General features: G+C 46.4%; 3 protein-coding genes across 3 annotated transcripts; 1 reads left to right on the forward strand and 2 right to left on the reverse strand.

Moving 5' to 3' along the window:
- Positions 1–1,383: 1,383 nt before the first annotated feature.
- On the reverse strand, positions 1,384–11,535 carry LOC111065808 (serine/threonine-protein kinase ATM). The gene is made up of 28 exons (XM_022354230.2): positions 11,150–11,535; positions 10,983–11,091; positions 10,743–10,928; positions 10,460–10,680; positions 10,057–10,401; positions 8,879–10,003; positions 8,632–8,809; positions 8,401–8,570; positions 8,215–8,341; positions 7,785–8,152; positions 7,586–7,727; positions 7,408–7,528; positions 7,222–7,354; positions 6,871–7,164; positions 6,541–6,811; positions 6,108–6,472; positions 5,847–6,047; positions 5,650–5,797; positions 5,160–5,583; positions 4,949–5,099; positions 4,388–4,897; positions 4,013–4,318; positions 2,976–3,957; positions 2,748–2,918; positions 2,312–2,691; positions 1,995–2,247; positions 1,688–1,936; positions 1,384–1,620 (listed from the first exon to the last, which is right to left on the reverse strand). The coding sequence occupies exons 1-28, from the start codon at positions 11,348–11,350 to the stop codon at positions 1,436–1,438; spliced, it is 8,316 nt and encodes a 2,771-aa protein (XP_022209922.2). The 5' UTR covers positions 11,351–11,535; the 3' UTR covers positions 1,384–1,435.
- A 1,202-nt stretch (positions 11,536–12,737) lies between these two features.
- Positions 12,738–16,792, forward strand: LOC111065715 (heat shock 70 kDa protein cognate 4). Its single transcript, XM_022354078.2, has 2 exons — positions 12,738–12,882; positions 14,494–16,792. The coding sequence occupies exon 2, from the start codon at positions 14,494–14,496 to the stop codon at positions 16,450–16,452; it is 1,959 nt and encodes a 652-aa protein (XP_022209770.1). The 5' UTR covers positions 12,738–12,882; the 3' UTR covers positions 16,453–16,792.
- Positions 16,793–17,372: 580 nt separating this feature from the next.
- Positions 17,373–19,536, reverse strand: LOC111065716 (putative ammonium transporter 2). Its single transcript, XM_022354079.2, has 3 exons — positions 18,981–19,536; positions 18,522–18,917; positions 17,373–18,456 (listed from the first exon to the last, which is right to left on the reverse strand). The coding sequence occupies exons 1-3, from the start codon at positions 19,409–19,411 to the stop codon at positions 17,574–17,576; spliced, it is 1,710 nt and encodes a 569-aa protein (XP_022209771.2). The 5' UTR covers positions 19,412–19,536; the 3' UTR covers positions 17,373–17,573.
- Positions 19,537–19,988: the final 452 nt, after the last annotated feature.

The raw sequence follows: 19,988 nt of genomic DNA on the forward strand, positions 1-19,988 counted from the left end.
GAGTGTTTGAATTTATGAACCGTTTGACATTTTAGCTATACATATTTACTTATCAAACTGATAATAATGTGCTGCTACTCCTACATCTATCAATATCCCATTTGCATTTAAATGCGTCTCTTATCGGGTCAAATATTTCGCACTCCAGCGATAGGCGCTGGTCACAAAGGCAGCTACCATTGGAAATACCTCGTTTAATCTCTGTGGGGGTCCCTGATAAGTGTTATTTTTATTGCCGTTTATTGATTTACTGCCAGCTTGCGTGCAAAACAAGATCAAGTAGCAGATTATCAAATTTGAAATGGCCTTGCGGGGTTCCAAAATAAAACCAGGTTTAAGTGTCTTTGACTTTCGACTTTGAGATACCTAGTCATGAGGTTCAACAGAGAAAACTTTAAGCAGCAATTAATGAAAGGTTGCGTATGCAAAGTATTAGATTAGCAGATAAAACTTGTTTATTTGCAAGATTTTACCACATTTCCAATTGTGTTAAGCATAGCTCCCACAATATTCTAGCTCAAGGTACTCACACGCACACTCAATACGATGCGATCTATGCAAAGATCTATAAAAATACTCGTAGCTTGATAAATTTTCTCTCCAATAATCCAACCTAAATAGTAGTCAAAAAGTTATCATAAATAAATTGGGCAGCTGCCCAATACCTGCTAAATGGAGAAAGCTCTAGCAAACATGCGTCTTTAGCTATCTAAAAAATAGCTAATATCTACTTGCCTCTCTCCCTTGCCACATAAATATGCTCATTATTTAGCAACTTCCATGGATCTGCTTGTACAGAAAATCACACAGATTAAATGTGCCAAATTAGCTTTCAATAGCTATAATTCCAGATCATTCACAAAATTAAAAAAAAACTTTTTAACAAACCGTTTATACGGCTACTAAAATTATTATCATTAATAAAGAAACCAATGTAAAAATAGAGCGACAGTTTCTATAGCTTCATCAATTATGTTTGATGCTTAAGGTTCAACTATCTAGCGTATAGTTTATTTATATTTATTTATCATTTATATAATATAAATAATTTAGTGGTAAATTCGAACTCCTGTACTCTTTACATGGCTACCAGGTAGGTACCTGAATCAATGTGCTTATGTGCGAACGACCCTTTTATAGAAATTCCCCACTTTTATGCATTACTTTCAAGCGTTCTTTGAGGTTTGTGTATAATCATATAAAAGCTACATACATTGTATTTGTGCCACTTGAATGGAAGTTGGACATTATTTGGCAGCCAAAAGATAATGGCAGGCACTTAGCATACCCGAATGCCCGACAAACTAATTTTTGTTCATAGATTAAACGCATATACAAAATATAATATTAAAAAAAGGAGTGACAATTCTAATCGCGTTGATAACTGGTAAATGTGATGTGGTTTTTGTGATCCTTCACTGTGATGTGCGTTTCCTTATAGATATGGATCCCAGCCGCAAAAGAGCTGGCATAGATTGTCCGCCAGAGTGGCTTCATTGATCAGACGTTCCACTTGAGCCTCCACATTCGAGTCACCGAGGGTACCGGCCTCCCGACCCTCCAGTTTATTTTGCACCTGAAGCAGTGCACGCTGGGCCACCAGATTAATCGATTCCTCGGCTGCAAAATGACAATTCTATATGGATAGATATCTGACAGGTAGACCGATTGATGGGCATATATTTACTGGACTCCTGGGAGCTGGGTTGCTTGTTTTTGAGTACACCCCAAATAAAGAGTGGATCATAGAGCAGAACCTCGAGTATGGTGGTGAAGACGGACTTGTAACGCCTCAGTATATGTATGGTGGCCTCGCAGGACTTGGTGAACACGCCCTTCGTGCCACAGATGCCCATGGGGGCAACAAAGTCACGTGTAAGCCGAAAGGGTACCGTCTCTGGTGTAGCACTTATCTTGCCCTGACCGAACGCGATGCCTGCAATGGGATAATACTATAAATCTATCCATTTGTTGGGTTATAGTCCAAAACATACCAAAATCAATGTGTATCACTTCGGCTGTCTGCTGGTCAATCAGTATATTCTGCACATGCCGATCGCCCAGTCCCAGAACGTAGCCCACCATTGAGGTGGTGGCCACGCTGTTTGTGTAGGCCAAACGCCGCTCAAACCACACGCCCGGTATGGGGAACTTCTCCAGCAGAAAGTAGTGAAACACGGGCGTAACGTGTGCGCATATATCCTGAAAGACTTCTAATCGCTTCTCCTTGGACGCCTTCGCATGGCTCTGCAACATGTACAATCGTTTTGAGGTTTTACCAAAGCAAAACCAATCCTCTGCCCGCTCTTACCCCTAACAAGGCGCGGCACTTATTGTTCTTCCAGTCCTTTGGATGATACTTTATGTGGGCGCCGCTCTTGCTGTCCCGTCCGACCAGGTACATGGCTACTGGCATGGAGTTGGGGCACCACTCCAAGATGCCGCTGCGCATAGACAGAGGCGTGATGGTGTAGGTGCGCAGCTGAAGCTTGCGATCGATGAACTCTGAGTCCTGTTTGAGCAGCTGATTGACAATGCCAAAGACCTGCTGCATGACGGCATCCTGACGCAGATCATCCTTGCCCTTGATGAGCTGTGTACGCGTCTGGCCATCGGAGCAGACACACTTCACCCTGATGGGCGCATTAATGCCACCGCAATTGGCAACTTCATTCGTCCACTTGCAGATGCCTAAAAAGTGGTGATCAGGTTGTTGATTGTTCGTCTGGCTAAGAGCATTAACCTACTGGTAATGTTATATTCCTTGTCGGGCCGGATGGGCAGTTCCAGGGTGGGACATTGCACGGCATCGAGATTCCGATGACGCCTCACCTTCTCGAACTGTGTCAGCCGCAAGTTAATGTTCACCGGCTGACTGCTGCTCTCCGATTTTCCCTCGTTCGCAAACGTAACGATAGCTGGAAGAGAGCAAAGCTAAGCACACAGCACAACAGAAGGCCCATCAATCTTTCTACCTGGCAGCACTGCCTCCAGCTGCTTGCTGCACTTGTCTGCGTTGGGATTCTTCTCACAGATTTTGGTTATAATTTTACGTGCAATGGCCGCTCGTTCCGTGTTGCTGCCATCGCCGTCCAGGCGTGCAAATACCAGCGGATACAGCTTGTAAAGGGTGTGATGTGGATGATCCCGGCCGCAGCGTACCAACAGCTCACACAGGATATTCAGCAGACTGGCATTTTTGGAATTGAGACGTCCCGTCAGTTGGTTGGTGGCACAAATGAACTTGTAGCTGGGCACCGTGAGGATCTCCTCCTTGATGCACGTCTGCAGCTGCACGTTCTGGGCATTGGTGAACCACAGCGAGATGATGCGATAGATGGCTGCGCTGGAGAAGCCACTGTCCAGCTTGCAGTAGGCAATGTGATTCCTCACAGCGGTGCACAAATGCTCCGTTAGATTCTGTTCGATGCGCTGCAGCTCCATCTCGTCCAGCAGGGCGTATCGCTTCATTTGATTGGAGATGATGCGCTTGTCTTGGCTCTCGCGATTCGATACCGTATGCGCCACCAGACGATTCTGCTCAATGATGTCCTTCAGCGTCTGATAGTCCTGCGAGTGGCGATACTCGTGCAGCTGTTGGTACTCCCGATCGGCATACTTGGCCATGGCCTCATAGGCCGCTGTGCGATTCTGCCTGGCAAACGCTTCCAGCTCCTGCCACTTGAAGAACTGCGGATTCGCTGCGCTCAGTTTGTCCTTGTGCAGCACAAAGTCATCGATCAGCTGAATCGAGTGGGCGAACTTGTTCTTCAGCACTGAGCTCAGGCTGTCGGCATTGCAATCCATGAGGAACTCTCCCTGCATGCGCAGGGCAGGCACACGCAGCGGACAATAGACGAACTCCTCGTTCGGTACCACATACTCCAGGATGGCCTTGGCTATCTGATGATTACCCATTTTCACATTCACATCGGCATCTTCCAGCAGAACGCTGATCTGCAATGGCAAATCCAATTAGCAATGAACGCGAACCCTTTCCCCCGACTCTTGCCTTCGTGGATGCGTTGATATTGGGCAGCTCTCGCAGCATGCCAATGTATTTGGAGGCCATGTACAGCTTGCCCGCCGCCTTGCACTCGCTAATCCCCTTCAGCAGATACGTGTCCATGGGGTTGTCCTTGTAAAAGTCCTGCATGCGACGGCTGGCTCGTGTACCGGACATTTTGAAGAGTGCTATCTGATGCGCAATTACGTACTCCTTGCATGAAAAGTTGCCGTAATTGAGCTCCAGTTCCGTCTGCCATTTGCGAAAGACTTGTGCCATCTGTCCCGGGTCCAGCTGTGCCCCAAACTGGATCTGTTACGGGGCGGAAAAACTCGGTTAATGAATGCTCCAAGATAGGTTAAGTGACTGCATGCAAGAGACCTGACAAAAGTCCTCGGCCTGCTGCAGGGTGCACAGCCATGTGAGGTACTTGTACACACTCTGCAGGCACTCCATGCTGTTGTCCTGTAGTATCCTGCGCACACACTGATAGCCACTCTCAATGGCCGACAGGGTGTTCTCCTCCTCGCGCTGGCCAATGCTCTTGAGCGCCACAAAATGATGCCGCTTGAACTGTTGCTCCAGATTAATGGTAGCCCCAGCGCTGGGTTTCAATGGTTGTGGCTGCTGATCGGTTGGCGTATCCCACTGGCCCAGTCGCCAGAAGATTTCGTAGTCCGGCTCCTGTTCCTGCTGCTGCAGTTTGGCAAATGACCACAGGCCGTTGCCCTTCATGAGATCCACAGCCATCTGGCTACTGGCGCTGTCCAGTTGATCCGATTCCAGCAGAATGGCAGACAAGTTGTTGTTGCGTCCGAGGAAGTCGACCCGAGAGCGCATGGGATTGACAAAGCCAGGAATGGCATCCAGACAACCAATCGACTCGTAGGCCTATTAAATTAGACGTTTAGCATATCGAACATTGTGCAGAATTATGCGCACCTTTTTGGCCGAGGTCTGAAAGGACTCATCGTGCAGGCATCTGTGCTTAGCCGAGCCGCAAGCCCACAGCTCCAGGTACATAATGCTCAGGAAATACGCCTGACAGTGATTACTGGCCCTGACCACATTGCCCAGATTGATGGGAATGCTCCTGCATGGATTAAAGATAATTAAAGATTATTATTACAGAATAGAGCTGGCTACCACCTACCAATTGTTGACAATCCGTATGCACTCGCAGATGTGCAAACACTTCTTGATGGCCCGCTTGTTGTGGAAGATGTCGTGGTTGTTGGGCGCTGCCTTAGAGCTGGCGAATCCCTCAAAAAAGTGATCCAACATTTGGCAGAGACTCTCCAAGTGCGGCTGCTGTTCGGTGGCCAGCAACAGTTTTATAAACGGCTGCAGGCAGGTCTCGGCAAACGGAAAGGAGGTGGCAGCCAAAGCCTCGAATGCCTTCCAGCCGCAAGCTCTAAAAACCTGCGACACAAAGGCGCACATCCATTGCTCATAGTCCAAGCCCTGGCTGGACTTGAGAGCATTCAGCCAGGCTAGGGAGGGTATGTGTTGATAGGCATCCAGGCAACTCGATGCGTTTGATTTTTCAAAAAAGATTTGCAAGTTTTTGAAGCGATCTATGAAATAGATTTAAGCACAAATCAAATATTAAAGCCCATCAAGAGTAAAGATCTTTTACTTACGCAAGATCGTGGCGGCGGGCTTGCTGTTCACAACCTGAATGGCAACGGCCACAAGCGCCTCATGCGTCTTGGGGTCAAACTGGAAGAGATACTTCTCCAGCACTTCACATATTACGACCAGGAACTTATCCATGGGCTCTTGCTCCGACTGCAAAAGAAGAAGTAAGTAAATGGACGAAACAGAGCTTTGGTTTTACCTCTTCAAAGGAATCGAAGTCGGTTTGGAAATAGTATGAAATGTTTCTCAGCTTTAATGGTCCTATTTGGGCCAGGCACTTCAGGGCATTCAGATTGCTGCTCTCTTTGCCTTGCGCACAGCGAGACATTTGAATGAGACGATTGATCAACTCAAAGAGCAGAGTTTCATGCGACTGCAGCTGGTCCTTGTGCTCGGCAATCTAATGTGGCATGGGGAGTGTACATTAGATAGGATTAGCAAACGCCTTCTACATACTCACATAAGCCCGGAGGTCGAGCAAGCGCTCTGCGGTAGGATTCTTTAGAAATGAGCCCAAAAAGCTAGCCACATCAGTCCTGTCGATTTGTTGGACCGCAGCATTGGGTTTCTGAAGAAACTGACACTCTGTGGTCTCCTCCAGCAAGGATTGTATATTGATCTGCGTGCTGTGTGCGCTAACAATATGATTCACAACCTCTACGACCTTCTCGTTGACGGCTTTCACATTGCATTGCATCTGAAATCCGATCAATAGCTTGGCTATCTCACTCATGTGACTCGAGAAGTCGGGCAAGCCAAAGCCGGGCTTCTTCAGCAGTAGTTGCAGAAAGGAGAGAGCACACAGATGCACCTGACTGCACTTGCCTGGAAAAGGATTAGAGATTAATAGATTTCGTAGCTTGGCTTGGCCTTGGCTCTGGCCTGACACTCACTGTGCAGCAGTAGCCTAACGACAAAGAACCAAATGTCGCGCACAAAGTAGGAGCAGGGAATGATTGTTTTTGGTCCCTCGAGGGCCAGTGCGGCATCGTATAGCGCATCGGCTATGGCACAGTACACAAAGAAGCAATGAGTGGCCTGGCTGGGAAAGATGGCATTGAAGCAATCGGTCTTTAGGCGTCCAAAAAGTTCAATTAAGATGCGTGGATGCTTGATCTGCAGCATGGACATGGCTTGGAGGCGATCATCCTTCGTGGATGAACACTGAAAGGGCAACAAACAATTGAAGACGAGGCAGAGGGACTCTCTAGGGGGAAGCTCACAATAAACCAGTTGAGGCATTTGAAGAGCGATTGTCCCGTCAGATTATACCAGCAACGTATTTGGCTGCAGGGCACTGAGGGACCAAATAATCTCTCCATTTCCTGCGGATCGTGCAGCCAACTAATCACAATGTACAGCGTCTCCACATTGAGAGACACTTCCTTGGGTTGCAGTTTGTAGTGCTGGACGTTCTTTGTCAGCAGCAGGTGATGCTCCCGAAAGTCCTTGCTTTCGCTTTCGGCACAAAGGCTGCTCTGTGGCAGCAAAAATGCAGCCACCATGGGCAGGACATCCTGAAGAAACATATGTACGTGTTTATATAGAATAAAACTTTCATTGTGTGGACATACCTCTATGCTGATGGACTTTCTCTGGCGTTCTATGTCCTCGGGCTGGCCATAGAGGAATGTATAGGCCATGATTCTGCTGCTATGGGCTTTTCGGAAAGCCTGCTTTGATTCATAGCACAGAAAATAGGGGAACCTGAAGTAGAGCGTTTTAGGAATACAGAATTTCTGTTTTCTGCAGCTATTTACTTGGAAATGGGCCAGTGTTGAGAGCTCCACATGTGCAGCAGTATATCCGCATAGGGTCGAATGCGTTCTCGCATGGTTTGATTAGCGCCAGGAACTTGACTCTGCAGTGCCACAAACTCAGCTACAAAGATGGGAGATAAGTTGGAAAGAGGCTTTGATGCGTGTTGCGAGGACATACCCTCTCCCAGCCTGCGTAGGGCACAGTGATAAAGCAGCTGCTTGAGAGCAATCTCCTGATGAAACGAGCTGTGCACAAAGATTGCCAGAAGCATTTGCACCATCATCGAGTTGCTATTCCGTGTGGTATCTTCATCGTCGAACTGTAAGGAACTGTCATTCGATCACCATGCACGCGGTTTTAGTTACGTTTAACTTGCCGTCAGCTTTTTGAATTCAATGCTCTCATAGAGCTCCCTGCTGAATTCCCAGTGAAGCAGCGCCTGACTGATTGGATCGCTGGCCACACAGTTTGTGTTGAGTATAGTGCCCAGGGAAGAGATCGTCGCCAAGCGCACATCTAGCGTGGGCATGGTAATAAATTTGGCCGTAGATTTGCACAGCACCAAAAAGTTCTCCATCAGATAGATGTCCGGACAATGCAGGGCAATCGAGCCAACGCAACGCACAATTTTGGCTGTCAGGCGTGAGGTATAGGATTTCTTCAGGGCAATCTTTAGCAGCGAACTTAAAGCCATCCACATGTCATCCAGCTGCTGCTCCGTATGGTGCACAAAGTGAAAAATCGCTGCAAGGCAGGAGGAAAACTTTAGCTTAGATTGGCCTAAGGTATGTCATTGACCTACTTACTGGGTAGATGCTCCACTACCTCGTCAATGACATCCAAATCGAGATGATGATGCTGGAAAACGTACTTCAGTTTTTCCACCAGCCATATGATGGCTCCCTCCGACATGCTGTCGCAGCTGCACAGCATCTAAAGAGGCGGAAAAGATATAGTTCTGCTTAAGATTTCGTTGTGGGACTGTGACCCACCTTGGTCACAAGGAGCACATCTTGAGGCTTCCAACGCATAGTGATTTTTGAGATGTGTTCAAAGGATTCATCACGATGCGAACTGAGTGCACACAGAGCGCCCAAAAGGTGCAAACAATGAGAGGTAATTGTGGCATGAACTGCATTATCAGAGCGTTCCCTGCGCATGCCTAAAAATATGATATTTCATATTAGAATAATTCAAACTAAAATGCAGTAGAACGCCTTTACAATGCCCTTTGAGTGTAGATCCTATGAATTCCACAAACATTTCTATGGGTTGCCTTTCCAGGTAGTTCAAAAGAATGGAATTAGATCGAAAAACCTCAAGCACAGCGATCTGTTGCCGCAGAATCTCACGCAGGTCACTCTCATCCATCAACTCCGAGCAGTTAGCTTTGTACTGGAACTGAACACGCAGCAGAGGAACATCAATCAGTTTATTTATGAAGCTAAAAAAGTCTATTAATACACCCACCTCTATGTGGCTAAGAAATAGGCCAATTCGCTTGATCAGCGGACAGCCAGTGAAATTATCGGCATCAAAGACCTTGTAGTACAACAGTCTTTCCACGGTGCAGACCAGCCTCTGCAGACTGTTCAGATTCTTCAGTATGGCAGACGCTTGGCTATCGCCGGAATTCTGAAAATTGAGGCTACGCATCAGGAACTCGTAATTGCTTTGGTAAAGGCAATTCTTGGCTGGCGACTTGGTTTCGCTGTGCAGCTGCTGGTTGGCAGTCTTAACAGGCGCCAGATATTCCTTGTCCAGGCAAACCAGTTGCTTGTTGTATCTATAGGCTAAGAGATTCAGATCGGCAGGGAGTGTGCCAGGGCCTGGTTCTGGGTTGCACAACTGCTGCAGTTGCTGCTCGTCCAGAAAGTTGATGATGCTGATCGTAAACGTATCTGCCAGGAGATTGGCATCAATGCTGGCTATATTGTGTATCACCTGGGTGACGCTGCTCCTTTCACCGCTGCCATAGGCCCAGCTAATGATGGGCTCTAGCATGGCGGAAGCCTTATCCTGGCCGCATTGTCCTGCCCGTATGTAAATCTCGCGTATGGTGGCAATGCATTCATTGCGCTTCAGCAGCTCATTCGAGGTGATGTTGTGCAGCAGGCTGGAGGCCATTTTCTGATTCAGTTTGTCATGTCTGATTAGCATTTGCAGCATTAGTTGCTTCTCCTTGATCTCCTCACTGATTGTGGTGGTCACGGATATCAAATGGTTGCCCATTTGACTCCACAAATCAGCCAGAAAGTTCTCCTGAATCGATTTCGACTCCAAGAGCTGCCGCTCCTTGGCGAGCAGGCATCTCATGCATAGGCGCACATTTTTCAGGTTCCTGGCATTGCCATACATTTGCAGGACACCCACAACAGTGCTCAATGCCTGCTGGTAGTTGGCCACATTTAGGATTACACTGCTCAACTGTAGTAGCTCTGCGTATATGGCAAACCAGACGTCATTGAATGTCGTTTCCTTCTTGTCAATCAGCCCGAACAAGACTTCCATTTTGTCCGAGGGTCTGGGCACCTTCTTGGGTGCATCACCCTCACCATTTGAGTCGTTTTTGCGTGTCTCCAAGTCCCACAGTACCTGCAACACATCATCTTTAGGGTACTTTTGTGGAGTATAATTTGTTCTCTTACTATAAACATGACCAGTGCAGACATCTTGATGAAGGGCTCTGAGAATTTGTCATTGCTCAGTTGGGCCGTCTTATAGCGCACCAAAGAATTCTTGCGTATCTCCACGTCCACGATCGTCTTCAACCTAAGCATGGTCTGTGGCCATTTCTCGTTCAGCGGCACACCAAAGGTATTGAAATCGCAAACGCTGAGCTTGGGATAAAGCGAATGCAACGATTGAATGACACACTGAAAGAATATATTTCTGGTGTCGTCGCGAAACGCATCCTCGTTGTGGAATTCGCACAATTTGGGCAGAATCTCTTGCATATGGAGGCACAATTGATGATGGTAGTTCACAGAGAGCTGTAAGGACAAATGTGTGAGATTAAACCATACAGGTTGTCCTGTTTTCGTGTCCCACCTCTGTGGCAAATAGGTAATAGAGACGAACAATATCCGTTTTTCTGGCAGCATTTGCCGTTTGGGCAAAGCTGCTCAGTTCTGGCAAATATGCCACCAGGTCGACGTGCAGCTGAACCCGCTCGTTGGCCAAACTGACCGTCTTGGTAATGCATTTCAATATTCTAGTGCGCAGAAACTGGTCTTCGTCCACATTCAGCTCAAACAGGTACGAGAGGATGACTGTAACAATCAACAGGTGGTTGAAATTACAATATTGGGACCACTTTGGAGGCATTACTTACGGCTGTACTCGTTGATTTTCAGCTCGCGCACATAGGTGGGCGAGGAGTAGATGCCCCGTTCCAGCAAATTCATGAATCTATCGCCAAAGTGCTTCACCACAGTGCGCATTTTGATGCCCTCTTCGAATGCATTAAATATGCTTATCTTTGCCAGAAAGTGACCCTTTCCTGTTGTGTCGCTGCCAGCTAAGCGTAGGAGTTTAACCACATACAATTGCTATATAAACATTGCATTCATACCTTCCACATTGAACTTGGTTATCTTTTCCAGAACGTTGCCATACAAGTAGTTTTTTGCCGCCAATGTCTTGAAGGATTTCTCGTTGGCATCTTGCAAGTTTGAGGCGTGCTGTGGAGTGCAAAAAGGTGGTCAGATGGTGTTGACATGCACCTGGCGGGACACAAACCTTGAAAAGAGCCTCTTTGGATGCATCAAAAACACTGGGCCACGACAAATCGTTTCTTTTGTCCAGGATCAGCGTATTTAAGTCATCTCTGCAGTGGGCCAACTTTTCGTCCAGCTGCTCAATGCCCTTATTCCGTGTGGCTGGTTTCTCCGAGCGTACATCACCAAGGATGCGCTGAACTTCATTCAAAAGTCCACTCATGGTTCCATTTCCCGCGGCGTCAAGGCAGTTTTGAACAAGTTTTGGAAGCAATGTTTATGAATTGGAATGTAATCGGTGAAGGCCGCAATTGCAGCCGGTGCATATCGAATAGCGTCCCACTTATCGCAAAAAACTATCACCCAGAACTATCATTCCATAAACATTTAGGTTTTATGATTTTACCATTTCTGTTCGAACCTTATTTTCTTAGCAATCCCATAAAATGGAATGCTTAAAATTGGCCACAATGTAGAGAATTGATGTATTTATCAGATAAAAAAATATGATCAGTTCTAAGATTCCTAGTTAGCTAGTTATATTAAATAGAATATCAAAATCGAGGAATATCAACGCATCTTGTCGTATCCTTCAGTATACTTACGCTATATTATTTAATCAAGTTCCAATTTATTTTTTAATATATTAAGATACTTTTCAAAATGACCACCAACCTCCATTTAGCGCACAAAAAATACTGACATTTTTCGCTCTAAAATCGTGGTTTTTCAAAATTTGCTCTCTTTTCCGAGGTGAAGAGAGCGCTTTCGTGGTGACTTTCCCCTCCTTTTCATGGTGTGAGCCGCATGTTCTTAACGGGAACGCTAGAATGAAGATTCATTGTTGCGTCATTCCATACGCGTTCCCGTAAGATACATTTGATTTGTATGGGAAAAAATTCAGCAACATGTGGAAATGAAGAGGCAGCATTGCTGTGCAACTTTGGCACGAAATGAGCAACAATCTGAATACCTTGGGAAAATGGATATTATGGACTTGAAATATTGTTTGTAATTTGAGGCTCCAATTAATGCAGAAACTACTCAGTCTCTGTTTCAAAGATATTAACGAACCGGGATAAATTTATTTATATGTATTTATTTATCCATTAATAGGTTAAAAATATCTCAATCTAAGAAAAATGCAATATTAATGTTTCAAAGCAGCTTGGAGCAACAAATTTAACATCAATTAAAGGAAATACGGTATAAAAAAGTCCATACGCATAGAAGAAACTTGGTTTACCGGCAACAATGACGGAGTGTGACCGGAGTTCACACTTTCGTTCTATGCTTTGGCCGCTTTTGTTTGAACCTTTTTATGTAAACAATGCAATGAAAAAGAGTTCTGAAAACTAACCAATCCTGAACAAAATTTATTGAAAAATTGGACAAAATTAATTGTTTACAGTTGAGAGGGCTAACTAGCTAGTAATATTAAACGGAATATCAAAATCGAGGATTATCAAATATCAGTCAGTATATTTTTGGCATATTTTGATAGTGACAGGGTATATTTTGGTATATTTCCGAGGGTCGTTTGGTATATTTTTTCTAAACGTCCGCGGTCACACTGCACGTCAAATATTTCTTTTATGAATAAACTCTGAATTTTTTTTATTCCTAAAAAAACCGCCAGTTTGATCGAACGTCTGAGTGTCTACTCGACAGAAAGATTAAGTGGGACAAAAGTGAAGTAGCAATTAGACGATTATACATATTTTAGTACGTTTTAACTAAACAAAACACACAAAGGTAAGTACCAAGTAGCAAATATATGATATAAAGTGTTTTCTATTTAATTTTCATATGGTTGCTGGACAAAAAAAATGTAACCACGTGTTTCTCGTAGCCAGTACATAATATATACTATAATAACGTAGTTTATTGATCCGCTTACATGCACCCCTTTTCATATTCAATCAATACTTGCATAGTCAACTTTTGACCTAAAATGAATTATTTTACGCTTTACGCATACTTGCACATGTGCATTTTGATGAGTAATTAATCAGAATGTACAAAAACATAGCAATTAGCTTATTAACACAAAATGTGACTTGTGCTCTTCTGGAATATTCCATTGGAAAAATGTGCCGCTTCATCACATGCACTCGTACCTACACACACATACAACATGCCAAGCGTAGATAAATATACTTGCGTCATACAGCGCCTACATTGCATTTACTGCGGTTGTATCAAATAAATCAATGCCAAAATTACTCATCGTAATTGCCCATTAGTTTCAAAGTGCTATTGCTCTTTGCTGGAATATTCCAATGAAAAATGTGTGCGGCTTCTCGCACGCGCACACACACATGCATACCCCACGTAACAGTCGGAAACATGCTTTTTTCCTCCCAGACGCATGAGTCAGATCCATTTGATAAACATGGATGGGATAAAAATAGTGTTTAACACCATAAATTTATACTTTATGCGGGTTTTTGATATAATTTAGCTAAAATTAAACACACGTTGCTAACCGGCATCCAAAGTACATACATTCGTGTGTGTCTGAGAGAGGGTAACACTAATACAAATATACAAAAAAATGCTCTTTGCGCGCCCTCGATACTATAGTTGTCCCGTTCCAACGCATCACACGCTCGCCGCTTCAGAACATCTCGGCCTCAGCGTGGTCACATGTACACACTCGTATGTGTTTGTGTGCCTGCACGTGTGTGTTTGCTTGTTTCGCATTCCAGAATTTTCGTCTTTGTCCATGCGGTTTTTTTTTTGTTTGCTTGCGCATTTCAAAGAAAAATAATGGCAGCTGCTGCTGATCGGCCGCCATGTTTATCGCTTCAACATTGATCTTCCCCGTTTTCATCAAACCCGGCATTAGTCATTGCTATTGTGTTTCGCCAAACTCGGCTATGACTCCGACATTGGGCTGGTAACCAGTTTCAGCCTCATGAGAAATACAAACACAAAAGGCAACGCAAAAAATGAAATGGCCGCTGTAAATGGCGAAATGCGATTACGCTTTTACTACGACGCATACGAAAATTTTGTTCTAACGCTGGCCACGTTTTATGAACCCTTTCCGTTTGGCACTTTGGAACAGAGTTGCTTGCTTCTTATACATTCACTGCACTTAGTGCTGCAGTGAGCATGAAATTGATATGCCCTCTATGAGGCATCTGTCCGTTTCCACGTTTTCTACACAATTTTACAAGGGGTGAAAGTCTGAGGTCATTGCTCTTCAGCGCCAGGGGTTCATTATTTCTGTGACGAAAGAGCTGATCAGCTGATCTGGGAATAACTGTTCAATGTCAGTTTTCATTAAAATAATTTTTACGAAATTGTAAAAGGAAAATTGAAACTAATAAATAATTTCGTTTACATCATTTATTGCAGATGTCTAAAGCACCTGCTGTTGGTATTGATTTGGGCACAACCTACTCTTGCGTGGGTGTGTTCCAGCATGGCAAGGTCGAGATCATTGCCAACGACCAGGGTAATCGTACCACACCATCCTATGTTGCCTTCACGGACACGGAGCGTTTGATTGGTGATGCCGCCAAGAACCAGGTGGCGATGAACCCAACTCAAACGATCTTCGATGCCAAGCGTCTGATCGGTCGCAAGTTTGAGGATTCTGCTGTGCAGTCTGACATGAAGCACTGGCCCTTCGACGTGGTCAGTGTAGATGGCAAGCCCAAGATTGAGGTTACGTACAAGGATGAGAAGAAGACCTTCTTCCCCGAGGAGATCTCCTCCATGGTGTTGACCAAAATGAAGGAGACCGCCGAGGCGTACCTGGGCAAGACGGTGACCAATGCCGTCATCACTGTGCCAGCCTACTTCAACGACTCGCAGCGTCAGGCGACCAAGGATGCCGGTACCATTGCCGGATTGAATGTGCTGCGTATCATCAACGAGCCGACGGCCGCTGCTATCGCCTATGGCCTGGACAAGAAGGCTGTTGGTGAGCGTAATGTGCTCATTTTCGATCTGGGTGGCGGTACCTTCGATGTGTCCATTCTGTCGATCGATGACGGCATCTTCGAGGTCAAATCTACGGCCGGTGATACCCATCTTGGTGGTGAGGATTTCGACAACCGTCTAGTGACCCACTTTGTGCAGGAGTTCAAGCGCAAGCACAAGAAGGATCTGACCACCAACAAGCGTGCTCTGCGTCGTCTGCGCACCGCCTGCGAGCGCGCAAAGCGTACCCTCTCCTCGTCCACCCAGGCCAGCATTGAGATTGATTCTCTGTTCGAGGGTACCGATTTCTACACCTCGATCACTCGTGCCCGTTTCGAGGAGCTGAACGCTGATCTGTTCCGCAGCACCATGGACCCCGTGGAGAAGGCTCTGCGTGACGCCAAGCTGGACAAGTCGGCCATCCACGACATTGTGCTGGTCGGTGGCTCCACCCGTATCCCCAAGGTGCAGCGTCTGCTCCAGGATCTGTTCAACGGCAAGGAGCTGAACAAGTCGATCAATCCCGATGAGGCTGTTGCCTATGGTGCCGCCGTCCAGGCCGCCATCTTGCACGGCGACAAGTCGCAGGAGGTGCAGGATCTCCTGCTGCTCGATGTCACCCCGCTGTCTCTGGGTATCGAGACCGCCGGCGGTGTGATGAGCGTGCTGATCAAGCGCAACACCACCATCCCAACCAAGCAGACCCAGACCTTCACCACCTACTCGGACAACCAGCCCGGTGTGCTCATCCAGGTGTACGAGGGCGAACGTGCCATGACCAAGGACAACAATCTCTTGGGCAAGTTCGAGCTGTCGGGCATTCCCCCAGCACCACGCGGCGTGCCCCAGATCGAGGTCACCTTCGATATCGATGCCAACGGTATCTTGAACGTCACTGCCCTGGAGCGTTCCACCAACAAGGAGAACAAGATCACCATCACCAACGATAAGGGTCGTCTCTCCAAGGAGGATATCGAGCGCATGGTCAACGAGGCCGAGAAGTACCGCAACGAGGATGAGAAGCAGAAGGAGACCATTTCCGCCAAGAACGCCCTCGAGTCGTACTGCTTCAACATGAAGGCTACCCTCGACGAGGACAATCTGAAGACCAAGATTGCCGACTCTGACCGCACCGTCATCCTGGACAAGTGCAACGAGACCATCAAGTGGCTCGATGCCAACCAGCTGGCCGATAAGGAGGAGTACGAGCACCGTCAGAAGGAGCTCGAGGGTGTCTGCAACCCAATCATCACCAAGCTGTACCAGAGCGCTGGCGGTGCTCCTGGTGGCATGCCCGGCGGTATGCCCGGTGCTCCCGGTGCAGCTGGAGCTGGTGCTCCCGGTGCCGGTACCGGCGGTGCTGGCCCCACCATCGAGGAGGTCGACTAAACCATTCTCAAACAATCCAACACCCAAACCCACACTCTCTCAACCATACAAAAATACATCAGTTCTCTATCCATTCTCAACAATAACACTGGAGGAGTTATATAGTTTTGGATTCTAAATTAGAAATTCGATAAACATAAAACGACGACAACTGCTTCTTCGAGGATCACATTATATAAATACAACAAACACGCATTATAATGGAACCAAACCAACCACACACAGAGCTGCATAAATAATATATATTATATTATTATTATCATCGATCGATCACACCCAACCAAACAATATTTGCTTATACTTGAATTCAATAAATTAATTTGAGAATTGCAAAAACATATATCTATATAGCAATTGTATTATTCCTTCAGTTTTAGTGATTTTGTCCCACTGTACGTTGGATCAATATTTGTTGTGCTCTTGCCCACACTATCTTATCGGGTGGATGCCGTGCTTGCTTTGTGCATATTAAAACAGACGGGGGACCAGTTGGCTAAGCAGAGGAAAGCATTACTTGCTATCTGTTATCTGTGGTTTTTGGGCGGAGTAAACATGTGTCCCCCCGGATAAGGGCTGGGACATTATTTGGATAAAAAACATTGTGTGGTGCGACAGGAGTATTGTACTTTGCACGGGTTCAAAAATCTTTTTGTTCTAGAATCTAGATTAAAAAAACCAAAGAAACTTGAAAATCTGGTTCCACCCGAGCATCAACTGACGTGCCAAGTCCTTCAGAGTCTTGATGCTGTATTGTGATTTAGTAATCCGTGGTTCCAGTCTTCGGTTTAACACCAAAGTGGGATCCAAAACCCGCTGCAGAAAGCCGTAAAAATGTATTTAAAAAAACTTTAACCTTAGCTGGATATATCCATTCAGATATAGTAATTTTATGGCAACGATATAAAAATCAAATGAAATGCCGTACATTAAGCTTCTTTTAGATATTGGCGCTTTAGATGTCGGTTAGAAAGGGCTTACATGTTGGGGGTATAATGCGTATTATAAGTATGGACAAGTACATATGTACTCGATTCAGAGCTACAATCTAATTTTTGTCTCATTCTAAAGTTTACACTACATGTCTTTATTTGGGCGTATAATTATTACAACATCTCGTAACACTAATCAACCCAAGCAAAGTTTGGATCCTTGTCCAGCTTATGGGATATAGTAGCCCCAATTACGGGCAGCTCGCTATTGTTGGGACGATAGAAGCCCTCGCTGATGCCCTCTCGGGTGAGTGGCCTGCGGCTAAAAATACTTCCCGGGAGTTTGACCGGCGACTTGGGCTTGAAGATGATGTCCGAATCGGCGACCAATTTGTGTCGGGTTATACGCGGATTGCTCACCTGCTCCAAGTAGGATTGCCACTGATGGAGCTTATCCTCGGCCGCACGCAGTTGATCGATGCTGCGCTCGTGGCCCGGATTAATGCCAATTGGCTGGACTCCAGCTATGTTCTTCAGATCGATTTTAATGGGCGCCAGGGCGGAGATGGCACGCGACAGACCAATTTGACTGTGGCGTATGCGATGCTCGGTGAGATCGGCGCCCAGCAGCTCCTCGTGCGGGTCCATGCGTATGGGTATGATCTTGTTGATCACATAGAGGAGCAGGCAGGTTGAACAAATGCCCCAGGTGGTCAGACAGAGAACCGAAAGGGTCTGAATGCCCAGCAAGTACCAGCCACCGCCCTTGAACAGACCCATGCGTCCATTGGTCGTGTCCAGTGGTATAGGATTGTCGGCAAACAGTCCCACGGCGATGACACCCCAAATGCCACATACTCCATGCACTGCACTGGCCCCCACCGGATCGTCCACGCCCATGCGATCGAACAGGGGCATGGCCAGCACACAGAGCAACGAGCCGATGGCTCCAATTACCAAGGCCTCCCACGCGCGATACAAGAAGCAACCGGCCGTGATGGACACCAGTGAACCGAGCACGCCATTGATGAGATCCATGATGTCCATGCCACCGTCGTGCCGCCAAAAGGAGTATCTGTGGAGGGGCAAAGGGTCAAAGTGTCTTGAGAGTTATTGCCCAAGATTTTTCGGTTTGCTTACATGGAGCTAATGAAGCCGCCGCCAAAGGAGCCCATCATTGTCATTACGGCCGCTCGCGCTGCATACTGCCACTTGGCGCCGCTGACGCCATAAGTGCTGCCCGAATTGAAGGCCAGCCAGCCCCACCAGAGCACAAACAGGCCCATGCAGGCGTTGACTGGATTGCCCAGCGGCAGGGGATCAAAGCCCTCGGAGTAGCGGCCCAGACGCGGTCCCAGCATGGCGGCCGAAGCAAAGGCCGAGGCGCCACCAATCAAGTGTACGGGTCCGCTGCCAGCAATATCCACGGCGCCAAGTTTATTGAGGAATCCATGCTCGCCCCACACCCAGCCAGCGGGTATGCAATAGACGGCCGTGTTGAGAAACGAGAACAGGCAGTAGGCCTTAAAGTTGCAACTGAAATGAAGCGTCTATGATCCTTGATCTCTGATCTGATCCATCGAGAAACGCATAGCTTACCGCTCTGCCATGGCGCCACTCACAATGGTCGTGGCCGTGGTGGCAAATGAGAGCTGGAACAGGAAGGCAGCAAATATTTGACCCATTAGGGCATCGCCTACGGGTGGATCAAGCAGAAAGTCTCCTATGGCTATGAACGGATTGGAGAGCGGTCCACGGCCGAAGCTCATGCCATAGCCAAAGAGCCAATAGGTGAAGCCGCCAAGCACAATATCGATCACGTTCTTCATCATGATGTTGACCTCGTTCTTGATGGACACACAGCCAGACTCCAGCATGCCAAAGCCCGTTTGCATTGTGAATATGATAAAGGAGGAGGTCAGCACCCAGTTGGTGTCCTCCGTGGAGAGATCGTATAGTCCGGGTATCACATAGTTGCTATGATTTCGTCCGATCCCCTTCAAAGCCGTCGCTGTGGCGTTGTTGTCCATTTTCGAAGCCACTTCCACCGTTCAGGACGTCCGAAAGCCTCGCGTGATGCTCAACGAGTGCGCGACACAGTGGGCCGGGCCACATGGAAAGTCATGCAAAACGCCCAATTCGAGTCAGTCAAATTCTCCCACTGAATAAATGAAAGTTGGCAAATTACCTGCATTTCATTTTAACTGCAATTTAATCGCCGCCTTTCAGCAATTCGTCAATTATTTTGTGTGCGTGTTGTTTACGGCGGATAAATTCTTGTTGCTGATTTTTCGCAGGGCCTTTGCATGACTGAACCATTTGTAAAAAATTAATGAGGACATTTTGCATTTAATTGAATTAAACTACATACCAGCTGAATTCGTGAGTGAAGTGGGAGAGGGGAGAAGTATTTCACTAAGTAATTGTTTGTTATAATGTGCATTTGAGAACATAAGGGTAAAGCACGTGAGAATTCAATTACAATCATCATGTTCCAATAGATTGAGAAATTTACTTATAATTACTGACCAATGTTTTACCTTCTTTATAGCTAACGTTTTGATTGCCTTCAATGCCATTATCGAATTGTAATATAATGAACTTTTT

The sequence above is a fragment of the Drosophila obscura genome, unplaced genomic scaffold (genome assembly GCF_018151105.1).
Source record: "Drosophila obscura isolate BZ-5 IFL unplaced genomic scaffold, ASM1815110v1 contig_4, whole genome shotgun sequence".
Classification (NCBI taxonomy): Eukaryota; Metazoa; Arthropoda; class Insecta; order Diptera; family Drosophilidae; genus Drosophila; species Drosophila obscura.

Excerpts from the sequence above, each read along its gene's own strand:
- LOC111065715 (XM_022354078.2), top strand. The coding sequence starts at position 14,494 with ATGTCTAAAGCACCTGCTGTTGGTATTGATTTGGGCACAACCTACTCT.
- LOC111065808 (XM_022354230.2), bottom strand. The coding sequence starts at position 11,350 with ATGAGTGGACTTTTGAATGAAGTTCAGCGCATCCTTGGTGATGTACGC. Across the intron at positions 8,342-8,400 it reads ATGTGCTCCTTGTGACCAAG|ATGCTGTGCAGCTGCGACAG; the intron begins GTGGGTCACAGT and ends CCGCCTCTTTAG. Across the intron at positions 6,812-6,870 it reads AATGCCTCAACTGGTTTATT|TGTTCATCCACGAAGGATGA; the intron begins GTGAGCTTCCCC and ends TTGCCCTTTCAG.
- LOC111065716 (XM_022354079.2), bottom strand. The coding sequence starts at position 19,411 with ATGGACAACAACGCCACAGCGACGGCTTTGAAGGGGATCGGACGAAAT. Across the intron at positions 18,918-18,980 it reads AGTGGCGCCATGGCAGAGCG|TTGCAACTTTAAGGCCTACT; the intron begins GTAAGCTATGCG and ends GCTTCATTTCAG. Across the intron at positions 18,457-18,521 it reads GGCGGCTTCATTAGCTCCAT|ATACTCCTTTTGGCGGCACG; the intron begins GTAAGCAAACCG and ends GCCCCTCCACAG.